The 16137-nt window shown below is 50.5% G+C and overlaps 1 protein-coding gene across 4 annotated transcripts in view; it reads right to left on the bottom strand.

Annotated features, from left to right (window-relative positions):
* PNPLA7 (patatin like domain 7, lysophospholipase) overlaps positions 1–16137 on the bottom strand; it is a 119908-nt gene that overhangs the window by 59678 nt on the left and 44093 nt on the right. For all 4 annotated transcript variants that reach the window (XM_075906005.2, XM_075906007.2, XM_075906006.2 and 1 more), the window contains 4 exons: positions 9561–9638; positions 6875–7080; positions 5217–5348; positions 3870–3993 (listed from right to left, as the gene is read on the bottom strand). In XM_075906005.2, coding sequence (XP_075762120.1) covers positions 3870–3993; positions 5217–5348; positions 6875–7080; positions 9561–9638 — 540 coding nt within the window. The remainder of the gene's footprint in view (positions 1–3869; positions 3994–5216; positions 5349–6874; positions 7081–9560; positions 9639–16137) is intronic.

The raw sequence follows: 16137 nt of genomic DNA on the forward strand, positions 1-16137 counted from the left end.
AGGAGATCTAAGGAGCAGGATTACTGGGGGCATTTTATTCTCTTTCCTGCTGCTCGTATAGCTCGGCCAGCAGTGTCAGTGAGAAGCAGAGACCCGTCGGCCAGCGTTTCAGGAGGGCGCTTCCTCACAAGCACTTCGCAGCTGCAGGATTTAAATAGCCCCCTGTGGACCACACAGGAGCCACTAAGTACAGAAATAGAATGTCAATTATTTTTCTAGCGTGGGATGCTGCTGCATCTCTTACACGACACACCGCTAAGGCACTGCTGTCAGAGCGCCCCACCCTGCCACGTCCTACCACAAAGCCCGTGTGAAACTGAACACAAGCCGATTACAACAGCAGACATGGCCCTTTCGGCTCCCTCGCAAGCCTTCTGACCCCCAGACAGGCAGCTTTCATTTCACCAGCGTCCCAGCATCTCAGCCATACCGTGAACCTTAAGCCGGCAATTTTGGCTGTGAGCCGTTACCCTTGTGCGCATACCTATTCACAGGTACCAACAGCTGCACGAGTCTGGGGCTTTATTATAACTCAGTGCCCCCTTCAGGAGACAGGCCTGGGAATCAGGGCCCTAGTCCCGACATGCATTTGCTATGCAAACTTGAACAGGCTGCTTCAGTTTGCCTGAGTCTGACTGCCCCGTAAAGAGGGGATAGTGACATTTACCAGCTTCACAGAGCGCCTGCGCTGCCAGCAGGCAAGCAGAGAGCTGCACTACAAAGCAAGCCGTGGCAGAAATGGGAAGAGATCTCGGGACCACTTGGCCATTACTCTGCTCACACCCACAGGGGCCACCTTTTAGGCACCAACCTCTTCCATTCCCATGTGTGGACGCTGCCCTAAAAGGGCCTTTCATGCGTTCACTGGCCCATGTGCCCTTTCCAGGGCCCCAATGGGGTGGGGGCTAATAGGGACTCAAAATTACGTGACGTTAACTGGCCACATTCCCACTTTTTCACATCAGAAAACATCAGTTTGCTCGCCGAGGCACCAAGCAAGAGCTGCCATCGCATTCCTGCCAAGTGCAGTTCTAACGCGCATCTGATTTGTAACGTTTGTCCCAGGAAACATGCTTGAAACAACGTGGCTTCTGGTAAAGAACGAAAGCTTGGAGAGAAAACACACACCAGCTTTTCTTTTCAGGATTGCACGGAGATTAGAGATTGCCTATATTAACTTTTAGAAAATGAAAAGGAATTTATTCTCAATCTCCAAAGGAACCAGAATCTATTTAATAATCACTCTTATAATTGGTCTTGAACATTTCTTCACTTTACTGCATAAATATTTATGAGTTGAACTGCATCATTAAATACTACAAGACTTAAGACAGACTAGGTTGTTCATAATGTTTAGAGTGTAAAATGAATTCACAATGGCAGATCTAGCTTTGCTGTTTTAATTTAATCTCCGCCGTAATTAATTAGAGGCTCTCAGTCTGGTTAATGAGATTAAAGCTACAAAAAAATGCAAGTTTTGCCATATGGTTTACTTAAAAGGTATTTTATTCCCTCTTTTGTGGGGGGTAGTAAGAACTGGGTTCCTCTTCCATGGACAGTCATGTGCTAGAAAACAATCTGCAGAACTGTCCTGGACTTGAAGCACGTTCACCTTTTCATTACTAAAAGAAGTCCGAAAGCCTGAAATCTTCTGGATTCTGACCAAGATTTTCAGAGGCTGCATCCGACAGGGAAATCCTGAGGTTGGTACTGGGGAGCCGAGGTAAGTGGCGCGGATTTTCAAATGTGCTGGACTCTGATCAACTTCTACAAGACCTTGTTACAGGGCGGGTGGGTGGTCTCTGGACTGCAGCAGGCGAGCCCAAACCAGCTAGTTAGAAGTGTGGACCCACCTGCTTTAAAGGGCCACTAGCAGGTGACTGGGCGAAAACCCCAGACAGCCCTGGCGAGAGAGGCCCCGGAAGTGGCGTAGCTCCTGCAGTGGGTGCCTGGGTCTCAAGGAAGATACCCTGTGGCTGCAGCTCCAAGACAAGACAAAGAGAAGGCAAGGAACTGCCCAGAAGCCTGGGGAGAAGCTTGATTTAAGAGTGCTGTGTCTCTTTCCCAGAGAACGGGGGTTATTTTTTTGACTGGACACAACAGCACATGCCTGGAGCTGGGGTTCGGTGGCAGCCATCCCGGGGACAGACCTACTAGAAATTCAGCCCTTCCGCAAGCCTGATTTTAGGAACCAGCTTGGGAAATGGCGCTCGTTTAGCGAGCTACAGAAAGAAATGCTCCCCCTCCCCCCCCACTGTTTTTTCAAGATGTGTTCCAAGAGCCTCCATTCTAGATGCACTAGCAAACTTGAGCCGAGATTTCTCATAGCAGGGTCTATTTGACTCCCCCGGCCTGTCAGGCTTGTGCCACATGCCCTTGTTTATGAAGCACCGAACAGGCAAATCGTGGACGGCTCCACAAGGGAGAACTCCAAGCCAAGGAGAAGAAGGGTGGCTGTGGAGCATCACAGGGGATACAGCTAGAATCCCAGTGTTACTGCAGGAAACGACTAACCCTTTCTTCTTCTTCTGTGTCCCTAGGGGCGCTCCGATCTAGGGGACTATGGAACAGCACCTCTTAAGGCAGAGGTGGCTTTGGAGTCAAGCCCAGCTGAGACAACACAGATCAGAAGCAGAGTTGGGGCTTACAGCTGTGTTCAGGGACATACATAGAGCTGTCCATCCAGATTTCAGTAGCGGGCATGCCCTTGAGGAAGGCCAGAGAAGCGGCAAGGGTCCTTGTAGAACAAGCTCATAGATCTGAAGGCGACTGAATACTGCAAGAGTCATAGCAAGTGTTAACGCAGCCTGATCGCCACTTGGAAAGCCTACCATTAGAGATTGCAGATTCTTTTGCTCTATCTGCTAGCAAGACGCATATAGATCTCTCGGAAGAACTTTGTCTTATCCAGACGGAAGGCCAAGGCTTCCCTGATATTGATAGAATATTAGAACTGGGAGGGACTTCAAGAGTTCATCAGATCCAGGCCCTGCCCTCAAGGCAGGACCAAGCACCATCTAGACCAGGCCTGACAGGTGTCTGTCTAACCTGCTCTTCAATATCTCCAGCGATGGAGATTCCACAACCTCCCTGGGCAACTTATTCCAGTGTTTCACCACCCTGACAGGTAGGAAGTTTTTCCTAACGTCCAACCTAAACCTCCCTTGCTGCAATTTAAGCTCGTTGGGTCTTGTCCTATCAAGAGTTCCCCACCTGTAGTTCCAACGCCCACTAGGTCATTTTCATTAACCTGTTTGTCTGCAGGCTGCCACCGTTGCTTTTATAACTTATTACAGCGTTTTATTTCACACTAGTTCTACCGTTTGATTGTCCTAGGTCTCGAGGGAGTTCCGACTGACACCGCTCCTGATGGTATATTGCAGTAGCACATCTAGCCTTCACAGCCAGAACAAGCTGGAGGAGGTTTGAACGGACACCTCAGCATTTCAGAGGTCCCCTGGATTGAAGTTTAAGACAGGCAAGTGCCTGCACTGCCGGTGTAAAGCTGGATGCCCTTTTCAGATTTTAACATGGGGACCGAGAGCAAGCAATGGACAGAGGCAGGTGGGGAGAAAGTTGTCTGATGTGGACATATGCTATCAAAGCGGCGTGCTCAGCTCCAAAGGACACCGTGTGAAAAATCCACACAGGGCACACAGCACACCCCTCTCAATGTCCAAACCCCAGGAGAACAGCAGCAATGGAAGAGTCTGAACAGTCGAAGCTGCACTCTCCTGCCACAGCCCTTTCAAAGGGCTGACAACCTCACTTTCCCAAGCCAAGACCTGACCCATTAACTCATTTGTTTTGGTTAAAGCGCCAGAGTTTTCTGTAAAGTGCAGCAAGTAGATTCTGAAGCTGGTTCTTACCACCCCGATTAGGTCTCCTCGCCCATATTCCCCAGTCAATTGTTTTTTCCCATCATCCATCCTGATGACAGAACGAAGTCGACCATTCAGCACAATGTACGTACAGTCCGATTTGTCACCCTGCCTGGGAGAGAACAATTCACACCAAGAATTAGCGAGGCATCTGTACTCAGCAAATGCATCCAAAAACCAATTCATCAGCTCTGCGCAATGCTTGGGAGCTCTGCTCTCAGCAGAGAGGAGAAAAACGTTTACTGAACAATTAAAAAACCAACAACCTGGCCGCAGATTTGTCAAAGGCAACTTGTAAACTTATCTCCACTGCGACTACATCCAGCCAGCAGCTGGGATTGGAACCTTCCCTCGCAAAGCAAGGGGCTCCAGGAAAGTGCCTGCATGGGGGCGGTGGGCTCTGGTGCAGAGAGAAGAGAAGCAACTGCTTGTGTGGATGGCCTGACCCGAACCTCAGCCTCCTCTTTGGACGGGCGAGCGTGGGGTGGCGCGGAGCTGCCCCCTTCTAGCCTTTGCCCATCCACAGAGATGGCAGACGCTGTTCGGCATTCAGCTCTCACGTCCAGCGGAGGAGGCAAATTGGGCTGAACGTTTGACACTGGAACCAGATTCGAGCCCGGACCATCCACGGCCCCTTTGACACGTGGGCTTTTTGAAGCTGAGATTTTACATTGCAAGAGCAGTAACGAAACCTGAAGTTATGGCTCCCTGCTCTTCGTATTAATTGCATCTCAGAGCTCTGTCCTCCCAGCCCGATTTCATGCAATCAACAACTGGCCAGTCTTCAGCAGGGAGACAGCTGGGATTGCTCATTCCCCAGCACAGCCAACAGGCCAGCAGGAGAGAGCTGAACCGAGGCAGCGGGGCCATGGTGCAGAGAGAAGAGAACGAACCACTTGGGTGGGTGGTCTGACTCCAAGTTCTACCGTGGCTAACGCTACACAACGACTGGAGCTACCCAAGGAGGAGCAGGGCCTAGGACACTGCTGGAACGTCGGTTTTTATTTACAGTTATGCAAACCCAAGTTCCCTTTGGTGTATTTCAGGCTGCAAGCGCCCTGAGGTAGAGAGGCGCTCTTGTCCTCTGCATGCTGCAGAAGGCTTTGCTGGCAGACAAACGCGGTCTGTACACACTGGTATTGTCCTGGCTTGCGTTATCAGTTCTGCTACTTCAGAAAGGCACCACCGAATTTAAACTGAAGCAGCACTCAGGGATTTCGTCCCCCCGCTCACTAATCAAAGGTAGGCAGAGCACTCAATTACTTGGAAGCCTTTGATAGTCTTCCAGCAGGAGTACTAGGGCTTACAACAGGGGCCATGCTGCTTACATCTCACCTGTAAACAGCTCGTCCAGCCTCCACTTCCATCCAGTCCAAGGCGAAGTCAATCTGCCTCACAAACGAGGACATCCTCTTCACGACACTGTGGGCCACCCCCAGCACTACACTGGGTTGCACCCGCATTATCCTAGAAGAGAACAAGCACAAAGCCACCACAACCCCTCACTCAGATAGAAGCACACAGACAGCTTCCCCAGAGCAAACCAGTCACTGCCTGGGCAGGGCAGGGCTCTCAACATGACAATCCAGGCAACTACTGCTCCCGGGTGCCACGACCCATTTCCCATGGGGCTTTCTGCACCGGCCTCCTTCCCCCAGACACCCTGTGAAATGCTCCAGGAGCCTCGCTCTTTAGAGGGCTTCTCTACACGGCACAAACTCTTCACCTCGGCTCCTGTGCAGGAGGCTGCTTTGGAGCAAGCTCCGCAGCACTTGCAATAGCACTGTCCCCAGAGACACTGGGGGCCCCTCAGCCTGGAGCTGGCCCCTCTCCTCGGAAAGGGGAGACGTGTTTTGAGGGGGCAGGTGGCGGCGCCATGAAGCTGCCGAGAGCATCACCTCAGGGCGGCGATGCCAAGAGCCACATTCCCACACCCCGGGATGCGAAAACGTGAGAGCTCTCGCTACCAACACCAGCACGGCGGGCACAGCGGTTCTCTTGCAGACGTGCCCACTCAAACCACCTATTTCCGCTGCGCAGTGAGTGGGTGCCCAGCCCCAGGCTTAGCCCACAGCTGAGGGGCAGGAAGGGAGCACTAGCAGGACAGAGGCACTCACCCAAGTGCCGTAAGGCCCATTTCTTCTCTCCCCAGAATCCCTGCCACTAGGCGCCCGCACAGACATCAGGAAGCCAGTGAGCCCGATGCCTGCTCCTCCAGAGGCCTGCGTCGGCAAGTCAGCTATGGAGGGTGGGCCAGCTACTTGTGTCCCAGCAGCACGTTCATGCCCAGCGCGGCTGGCAGAGAATTTCTGCTCCTCTCTCATTCATCCACCACTAGACTCCACGCTGAGACTTACTGGCAAAGAGACTGTGGCACGGTGTTCAGAGCCTGCCCGCCCCCTCAAGGGGGCTCTGGTGACCACTCAATTACACTGCCCATCAAGAGAGCCGCACCTTCTACCCTGCACTTCGCATGTTCGTGTGGGGGAGTTGATACCATCAGCCAGAGCCTCTCCTATGCTAACCCCCAGGCACACCGAGGCATCAGTGGTGCTGGTACCAGGCAGCATCTCCCTGCCCCCAAGGATCAGTGAGAGGGACTGAACCCACTGCCCAGCGCCCTGGGCCACCTATTTCTATACACTGGGCTTAGAAATGTGCCTCGGGGGAGAAACGTGCCTCAGCTGGGGGGCGGAGCAGAACAAGGTGCTGAGAAGCCCCAGAGAGCAAGATGACGAGTGTCAGTGGCTTTATCAGCACACCAGGAAGCAACCCCAAGGAGTCTTCTGTGACCACCCCCGTCACACCGTGACCCAACCCAGTATGGCACTGCCTAAATCCCTACCCCCAACCATATGGTTTGCTGCACAATGTGCACTAACCACTCACACATCGTCCCCGCCCCCTCCACCGCTGACGCACACCCAAAATAACTGGGCTTTCTAGGTGAGCATGAAGACGGAAAGCCAGCACCACGCTAAGGGGAGACTCACTCATAGAAATGGGATTTGGAAATGGACAGGAACGTGCAGTCTCGATTGGCCTTGATGGTGAAAATGAGAGGCTCCCCTGTCAGGACAGCTAGCTGGCCTACTATTTCCCCTGGATGGGTGATGAAGAGACAGGTCTCCTCCTCGGAGTCGATCTTCCGCTGGTACACATGAAGCAAACCCGAGATCACAAACCGGATGTGAACATCCTGAAAGCGATGGAGAAAGAGCCCCTCGTTACAACACAGCCTGAACCCTAACAGTGCCGCAAAGCGGCCATGTTGCTGTGCGGCTCCGTGGAGCAGGAGGCACCTAGGCAACACAACAAGGCACGTTCAGAAATGCTTTAATTAGTCATGAATGTTGTAAACCATGCCAGTCACACTACTGAAAGGGGAGCTCCCTTACTGGGGCCATAACTGGGAGACCTGGAGAGGTGGAGATGCCAGGGAAAGTGGTGGGCTGCCTGCCGGGTCTGCGTGCCTTGGGGAATGGTGCCGTGGAACGGGAGCTGGATCGGTGCCGGGCCCCGGAAGAGGAGCGCTTCACCTGGACTGCACTTGTCTGGACGGCACTGGAGGCTTGTGGTTGCTTGATGGGACCGGTGGTGCCGTGAGTTCTATTAGGTCCCTGGCCACTCTGAACGTATCTGGTGTTGATGGGTCGAGCACCTTGACAAGCTCTTGCCCCGGCAGGGAGCCAGCTGCTTGCAGCTTGTGGGGCTGGAGTCAACCCTGTTCCTGCCTGGTCTGCAGCAGCTGCCTGCCTATTGGCTCTTTGGCCAGTAAGCAGCTTAGTGGCCTTGTGTGAGGAACAGCCCCTCTCAACTCCTCTGTGCCTCCCGGTTGGCACTCACGGGAGGAGCAGTGACGTGGCTCTCCCCGGGGGTGGTGCCGGAGACATTGTGCTGGGGCTCTTGTCAAGTCCTCCCTTCGCACCACCTCCCACCCCCGGGGGGTGCTCTGGGCTGAGGAGCCTGAGTGGTCCGGTGCTGCAGGACTTAGTGAGGCTCCATCAGGAGCAACGCCAGGCAACTCTCCTTTTCAGCACGAGGCTGGACTGCCTGGCAAATCCTGCAGGGCTCTGACTGACAGTTCCCCAAGCCACCGTGGGGGGGGGGAAGGGGGGAGGTTGCTCACAGCAGTCAGTGCAAGCCTTCAACTCCCAGGCTTCCGGCACATTCGAGGCGGGTGGAGGGGAAACTATCCCAACGGAACAAACTCAGACAGAACTAGGACAGCTAAGGGAACACCAGCGATTGGGGCGCCAGCACCGCCACGGACAGTAACAAGGAACTGAAGGGGGGGCCATGCTGACAGGGTCATATAGTGCACACCATGCAGGCGCCTCTCCTAGGGGACCCTAGTCAACCCAACGGAGGCTGCTATGGGCAAAAGCTCCTGGCACGCACACACCTGACTGGAACAGATGTGAATATGTAAGCACTAGAAATGTGCAAAAATGTATTCCCTTCATCGGCATTGCACACAGCTGTGTATTTTCACTCTTAGTGCTAGTACAGAAGAGTATTATGTGCGGGATGTAGCACTGCTTGTTGCAAAATGCAAAAAAATCCAGTTGTATGTTAACAGGAGAAGGCACTCTAATAAAACTGTGACATATGCATTGAGGGCTGGGGTTTTGTATGCAGGGCATTTGTAACGCACACAATTTCATGGGAATATGTATAAACTTGAAACCTAGTGGATAAGGATACCATATTTACATTGCAAATCAGCGATGCATTCTTCCATATACAGCAAAACCCATAATCTGCAGCTAAGATCACTGTTGCTATTACATGAGCCACTCTCCTTTTGAATTACAAAAGGAAAACTCCACACTGTGCAAGTGAGAATGGAAGGGTCTGTGTGTGGACTGCAATTCTGAGCCTCTGCACCCAGATGGATAAGTGCCTGCCAGCTTCTCCCAATCTTGTTCGGCTCCCCATTCAAGAGGCAACAGAACCACAGAACCGTAGGAGTGGAACGGACCTCAAAAGCTCCTCTACTCCAGCCTCTGCACTGGGGCTTTTCTAGACCAGCCCTGAGAGGTGCTCGTCTAATCTCTTAAAAGCCTCCAACAACAGAGATTCCAGAGCCTCCCTCGCTCATTTGTTCCGGTGTTACAGTTTGGCCAGACACTAGAAAATCTTCCCAGGTCTCCATTTTCAGCCCTCTACTTCTTATCGGGTCCTCAGTGGATGAGAATAACGTATCGCCCTCCTTTCAAAATAACCACGTACACACGCGAGACTGTTATAATGTCCCCCCTAAGTCTTCACTTCAGATTAAACCAATTTTTAAATATTTCCGTGTAGATTGTGTTTTCTAGGCCATATCCTGCCTAACGTGCACTCTTCACCCCTTCCTGCTTTCATCCAGACCATCGTATGGCCCTTGTCACCACAGCATCTGGGTGCTTCAGAAATGTTTTAGTGAATACCCTGGTGAGGCTGCTCACCCACCACTTGCAGAGACATGAAGAGGTGAAAGTAACTGCCCCAGGAAGCCTGTGGCAGAGGAACTGATCCCAAAACTCCCCAAAGCCAGTCCAGGGCCACTCGTCTCAACTCTACTCCATCTTCTGTCATACACTAAGGGCTTGACAGGAATGACTGACGAGTTGTAACAATAGCAAACAGTTTATAAGCTACAGACTCACTTTTCCCTTCACGGCGGGCACTCACCTGGTCTCCCTGTCTCGATACCACAGTCCCAGCCGTAACCTGATGCAGAGTTACTTTGCCCTTCAGCAACGAGGGGTCCTGTGGGGGAAAGGACAGCCACACACACTGTAAACATCTCTGCAGCTGCCAACAGAGGTGATACCGTAAGGGAGTAAGCAACTTCCCAAAAGGGAAGGTTATAAACCCCTTAGTTCACAGTCACACCCTGACACTTCTCTGCCCAATGTACATGTTCATAGGAATAATGTAGCTCTTGGTTTTCACATACATACATTTAAAATATTTAAGCACTTTGTTAGGCATGAAGGCAAAAATGGGAGTTAAATAGACTAGGAACCTTCCAATTCCTAATGAAATGAACATGGATTGGTTGATCTCATCAATGAAAACGTGGTTTACATTTCCGCCCTCAAGGATTCTTGTATTGCGGAAGTTTGTTCTGCAACACATCACTAAATATGAACATGCTAGGCTCTGCCACTGAAGTGCATTTTCTCCCGCACCACGCCCACCTCTACGAGGGAGCATTTAACACAACCTTACTATTAATGGTAGGCAGCATTTAGTACTTTAGCTAGTAAATGGCAAGCTAAAAAACTGTAGCAAGTTTACAATGGATTACAGGCCCCTTTTACATTTTCCTCCCCAGAGTCTCAACACACAGCACAGACAGGGTAGGTGAATAATTTGAAAGGAAGCTGGGGAATACTAGCAAGAGATCTACCCCAATGTCTGTTTCTGTCTTGTACAGAGCACTGGACTGGCACCCAGGGGACCTGCATTGTATTTCCAGCTCTCTCCAAGGCTGACTGAGTGACTTCAAGTCACTTCACTTCCAAATGCCTCAGATTTCCAGTGGAAAAAATTGGGACTTGGGATACCCCTCCCCCCATTACAAAGCACCAAGATGTGCCAATGAAATAAGCAATGGAAAAGGTGATAATTAGAATTACTTCTTTAGATGCTCTGGAGTCCGGGTCACTTCCTATTTCTCAATTCTCTCAACGTACCTTGAAACGTCACCTACATATGCTGTTCTAACTGAACGGAAAGGCAGCCTGCCTCTATTCGCCGAATGCCTCTCCGCTGCTGACATGTTTCTCCATGACCTCGCACAAAACGTCTTGATGAATCATAAGAAATAAGAAAGGAGTTCCCTGACAAGATCACTAGCCTGTCCCAGTCCAAGGGGACTTGCTAGGAATAACCCCCAAAGTGAATTAGACACAGATCTACACTGAATGAGATCGGAGTGAGACAGCTGCTGCCACATCTCTCATTCAATGAGAGTTTGTTGTTTCACCTCACTCCATCGGCCCCAAAAAAGAAACAAAATCCACCATCTTACTGGAATAGGCACAACCTGCTCCAACCCTCTCCCGTGGCTATAGCCTGTCTCCCTCGGGCCTCCCTGCCAACGCCAATTCCAGAATGACCTTATAGAAGCCATAAGCCGCCATCTGCCCTCAGGGTAGCTTGGCTTCACTCCCTGCTTGGTTTGGTGCCTGTCTGGAAAGAAGGAATCCTACAATGAGGCCACCGTGTAAGCTCAATCCCAAAGGAGGCTATGGGAGACCATAATTGTTTTCAGAATGGGCAGGTCTTCGTGCAATACTCTAAGGACTTTTGCCTTCAAACCATGTCGAAATAAACTGTCGCATATGAAGAATAATGACAAAAATGACCATTAACTCTTTTAAAAAAGTCTTCAACTATGGCAGTGAGGGGCAGCCTAGGCTAGTGAGTGGCCAGCACGAGTGGCCTCCTCCAGCTCAGTGGGCTGCAGAATTGTCTCCCGGGATGGGGCGGTTTTGCTAACTGCGCTTGTGTCCCTAGAATTTGCAGGGCGCCCACTGAACTGTAGCAGCGCTGGGCCTGGATGCAGATTAAACGCACGCATCTTATCATCAAAGTTGCATGTGATTGCCATGCACCTCCCTGCCGGCGCTCTTGCTCTGCATGCATGTCATGTTAGCAGTCCTGTAAGAAACCAACTGGGGGGACAGAAACCGGCAGACTCTGGCCACCCTGAGCCCGGCAAAAGGTCTTGGGGGGTCCACACATAGAACCCCAGTGGGCCACATGCAGTTTCTGCTGCGCAGGAGTTGAAAGAGCCTGCACGACTCCATTATCAAGATAATTCAGGACCAAAGCAAAGCACTTGGTGCTACACTTTTCAAGGACCCATATTTACTTACCTGTAATTGAAACTAAGTCACTGCAAAGCGCTGATCAACCTATGCAACCATGATTAGCCTTTTTGTTATATGTATAAGTGTCACCTAACCCGTCAGCATAAAGCTCAGGGATTTCCCAGTCAGCCTGTAATTTTCTGCCTGTTTTAGCATTGCCAAAAGTCTTCATCCCCCTAACAGAAGAGGACTTCGGTGTCAATTCCATCCAGAACACAAGGTGGGCACAGTGGAGTATTCTGCTCTTCTCACTGGGCTGCACATTCCTACTGGGAGGTTTTTCCTTACATCTCTTCCCTTTCTTCTCGTCACAGCGCATTCTTCAGCATTCGAATGGCAGCCGCCTGACTTCAGAAGCCCATTCTTACAAGTGATCCTCCTCCACGAGAACGTGAAGTCCAGCTATCCCGTCTTCTGTCCAAGGTTTTGCAATCGCACTGTCCCCGACAGAAGCTGTTATCTAGGAGTTATGGTCACTAACGAAGCTGGGGCCTGGCTACCGATGGCTTGAAGTCAGTGACCCAGGGCTTGAGCTGGGAATGGAAGCGAACTGGGCGCCAGTGGAGGATGGTGGGTAATAAATCGTATGTGAGTTTCATGCAGGAGACTGACAGCTCTGCCTATTGACAGAGCAGGTGCAGGAGGAGTTCACACACACTGGGATATGTGCATGGCTCTGCTGACCCTGCAGGGTAGCCATAATGGGGGTGAGGAAACAGTTCACTGTCCACAGCCTGTTCTGACTTTGGCCGCTCTGTTAAGAGTACCAGCATGTACCAATTCAATTACTACGAACTGAAGTGCTTCTGTGACATCCACAGAGGGGGCTGACCCCCTCAACGCATTTTCCAGAGGGTCTCCAAGTCAAAGTACTAAATCATACCAAGATACGAGAAGTCATTCTTCCGCTCTGCTCTGATTAGGCCTCAGTTGGAGGATTGTGTCCAGTTCTGGGCACCAGGTTTCAAGAAAGATGTGGAGAAATTGGAGAAGGTCCAGAGAAGAGCAACAAAAATGTGTGAAGGCCTAGAAAACATGAGTTATGGAGAAAGACTGAAAGAATTGGGCTTGTTTAGCCTGGAAAAGAGAAGACTGAGGGGGGGACAAGATAGCATTTTCAAGTATCTAAAAGGACATTACAAGGAGGAGAGTGAAAAATTGTTCTCCTTGACTTCTCAGGATAGGACAAGCAGCAATGGGCTTAAATTGCAGCAAGGGAAGTTTAGGTTGGACATTAGGAAAACTTCCTGCCTGTCAGGATGGTTAAACACTGGGATAAATTGCCTAGAGGGGTTGTAGAATCTCCATCACTGAGATATTCAAGAGCAGGTTGGACAGACACCTGTCAGGGATGGTCTAGATGGGGCTTGGTCCTGCCGTGAGGGCAGGGGACTGGACTCTCAAGGTCCCTACCAGTTCAAGTGTTCTAGGATTCTATGGTTCTATTCTACAGCAAGTATTAGAGGATACTAAGTTGGGAATATTAACCTGGCCAGGCGTGCAGTAGGACCCGACACACCCTCTGTCAGAACCAGCGTCACCAGCTCCTGTCTTCAGTAGCCGCTCTCCATTCGGAGCAAAGTGCCAGCTCCTGCAGAGTCCCCAGCTGAGAGCAAGATTCAGATAAAAGGGAAATAAAGTCGCCTGGCATCTGCTTCACCACGCCAGCCATTCCTTTCCTATGAGTCAGCCCCTATGTTTTGAGCAGGGTTGAAGTCACCTGGCAGGTTCACTCCTTAAATTATAGCTTAGAGAGGTTATTGTTTTAAACACACCAATTAACAGGTATAATTAGACTGGATAGCCGCTATCCTGACATCATGAGAACAATGAGCGCATTCAACTTCCAGACTATTATCACTGTTTGAAACATTCAAACTGACTTTTGTTTTGCCTTGAAAGCAAAATGATAGGGCACGTTGAGTCCCAAAAGAGAAGTCAGTGCTGCTCTGAAGGGCTAAATTAAGCACGCCATAAATAGCAGCGCACAAGGCTACAAGGCCTGAACTATTCAAGTTTGCTTTCTTCCTCCCTTGCTTTCAGACACTGCGGTGCTGCAATGTACATTAGAGTCCTGAATGCCTGGAGCTTGTTGGTTTAAAAATCAACTGCAACAGCCATTTCTTTTTGTGCTGGTCAGACATTTCCTTTCAGAGCACCTTCCCGGAGGGCATTTCAAATTGCTTCCCCCACACTGCGTGAGTGACTGCATTCCACGACACTCCCATGGGCAGAGAAATATTAACTCCATTTGGCCCAGAAAGGCAGGTGACTTCCCCAAGGTCAGCTCTAGGACCAGGACTCAGCTTTCCCAATTCCTAGTCCCTGCTCTGGTCAGAAGATCCTGCTGCCTCTCTCACTGAGCTAGATAGCTAAGGCAAGAACATTTCCCCTTGCTATTAGAAATCAAAACTGCTCCTTAGCTAAACCCATTTGGGTAGATACCAAAGCCCTTATGCTGAACCTCAGAGTATTTTAGGGTTACAGAAGAATATAAACCCAAAGCTCTAAAGGCAATACACCACATGATTTTGTCAACACACAAACATTGCGTACATTTAATTAAATCAGTTTAGACAAGAGTTAATTAAATGGGCTTCATATCGAGGTAACTTTTCAGCATAGGCCTGGCCTCAATTAAGATAAGGTAACCCGGCTCATCACTCAGGAATATGAAAAATCCCCCCTCCTGAGTGACACAGGTGTGAGCCAACCTACAGCCTGATGTACAACGTGCTCAGTCAACAGAAGAATTCTAGCTACTGCCTCGAGAGGAGGTTCAACTTAGGGTTCAAAGAAACCTCAGAAGGTCATCCAGTCCAATTCCCTGCTCAAAGCACATGTAGCCAGACAGAAACCCTTCCCTCCCCTCCCCCCGACATCCTTGGGAGAGAGAATCCTTGAGAGCGAAACTCTGTCTTCAAAGGCTCCAGGGCCTCCAGAGGTGCTGGAATAACAATGGCCCTGGATGCTAGACAGGAACCAGATAACAAAAGCAATTGGGCCAACAGGTGATAGGGGCCTCAGGCTGCCTTTGGCTGGTACCAATATTGATACGCCTACACTCCGTCCCAGAAGAGGAATCTGCCGCCCCATCAGAAAAAGGACGTCTGGCCCTAATGATTTAGTTACCTCCACCTCACAGGTGCAAATTAAGCTTTGGACCCCCTGTGGGAATGGGCGTCACAAAGACGTTCCAACTTAATTGGCATTTTAATGACGAGAGAAACATCTACGTGACCACAGGGGTATAAAGTGGGGCCCTGTGCCCCACTCTAATTGGAGATCCACCCATATACCTGCTGGTCAGGCGGTCTTGGACCCCGAGACTTTAGGGATGCCTTCGTCTCGTACCGACTGCTTCCCATTGGGATTGAGAGAAATGCTGGCTTCGCTGGAGTAAGGATCGCATGAGTGAGAATATACCTGCTAGGTGTCTATTTTTTGCGCACATTCAATAAGAGCTCAGAGAACCAAAAGGATTTCATGGTACCTTTAAGTGACTTTTCATTGTAATTTCTGTCTTGTCTTTTTGTAGTGGCTGTGTTATCTGTAACACAGCAGTACCATTTAACAGTTACGCTTGCCTTGTAACAATAAAATAGTAACTGTTTAAGCTTTAACCTAACTCCTCCTGCTGCTGCAACAGAACAAAACACTATCAAAAGAACCATACCCGGTCAGGGGTAAACACAGTACGAGCTGAGCATTGAGTCGTGCCACATCCACAGGGCAGACTTTTTGGGGCACCCGTCAGTCTCTCTGGCTGCTCGCTGTGAAGGGACTTTGTCCTAGCAGTCAAAGACTCGGGTGTATCTTTGGGGCACCCGTCAGCCTTCCTGGCTGCCCGCTGCAAAGGGACTCTGTCCTACCAGCTAAAGACGCGGGTGTGATAGGGCTCACAGACCACTCACTACCCTGGCCACTGTCTAACAGCAGAACCGACCCAAACAGACCATCCCAGCCATGGCTCTCTCAAGCTGGATCTTTCAAACCTCTAAGGATACAGATTCCACCCCCTCCCTAGGGAACCCATCCCAGTGCTTCCCCACTCCCCTAGGGAAAGACTTTTTCCTAATATCCAACCTAGACCTACCCAGTGCAACTTGAGACCATTGCTCCTCGTTCTGCCATCTGCCACCACTGAGAATAGCTTTTCTCCAGCCTCTTTGGAACCCCCTTCAGGTAAGTGAAGGCTGCTCTCAAATCCCCCTTCACTCTTCTCTTCTGCAGACTAAATAAATCAAGTTCCTCAGCCCACACCTCTTCTGTAGTTGGGAGCCTCAAACTGGACACAGTGCTCCAGATATGGCTTCACCAGTGCCAAATTCAACAGGCTGGCAAGAACTTTTGCTCCTTCCAGGAACTGCAATACCAAAGGGAAA

Source organism: Pelodiscus sinensis, chromosome 23 (assembly GCF_052426305.1).
Source record: "Pelodiscus sinensis isolate ZL-2025 chromosome 23, ASM5242630v1, whole genome shotgun sequence".
In the NCBI taxonomy this organism is placed as follows: Eukaryota; Metazoa; Chordata; order Testudines; family Trionychidae; genus Pelodiscus; species Pelodiscus sinensis.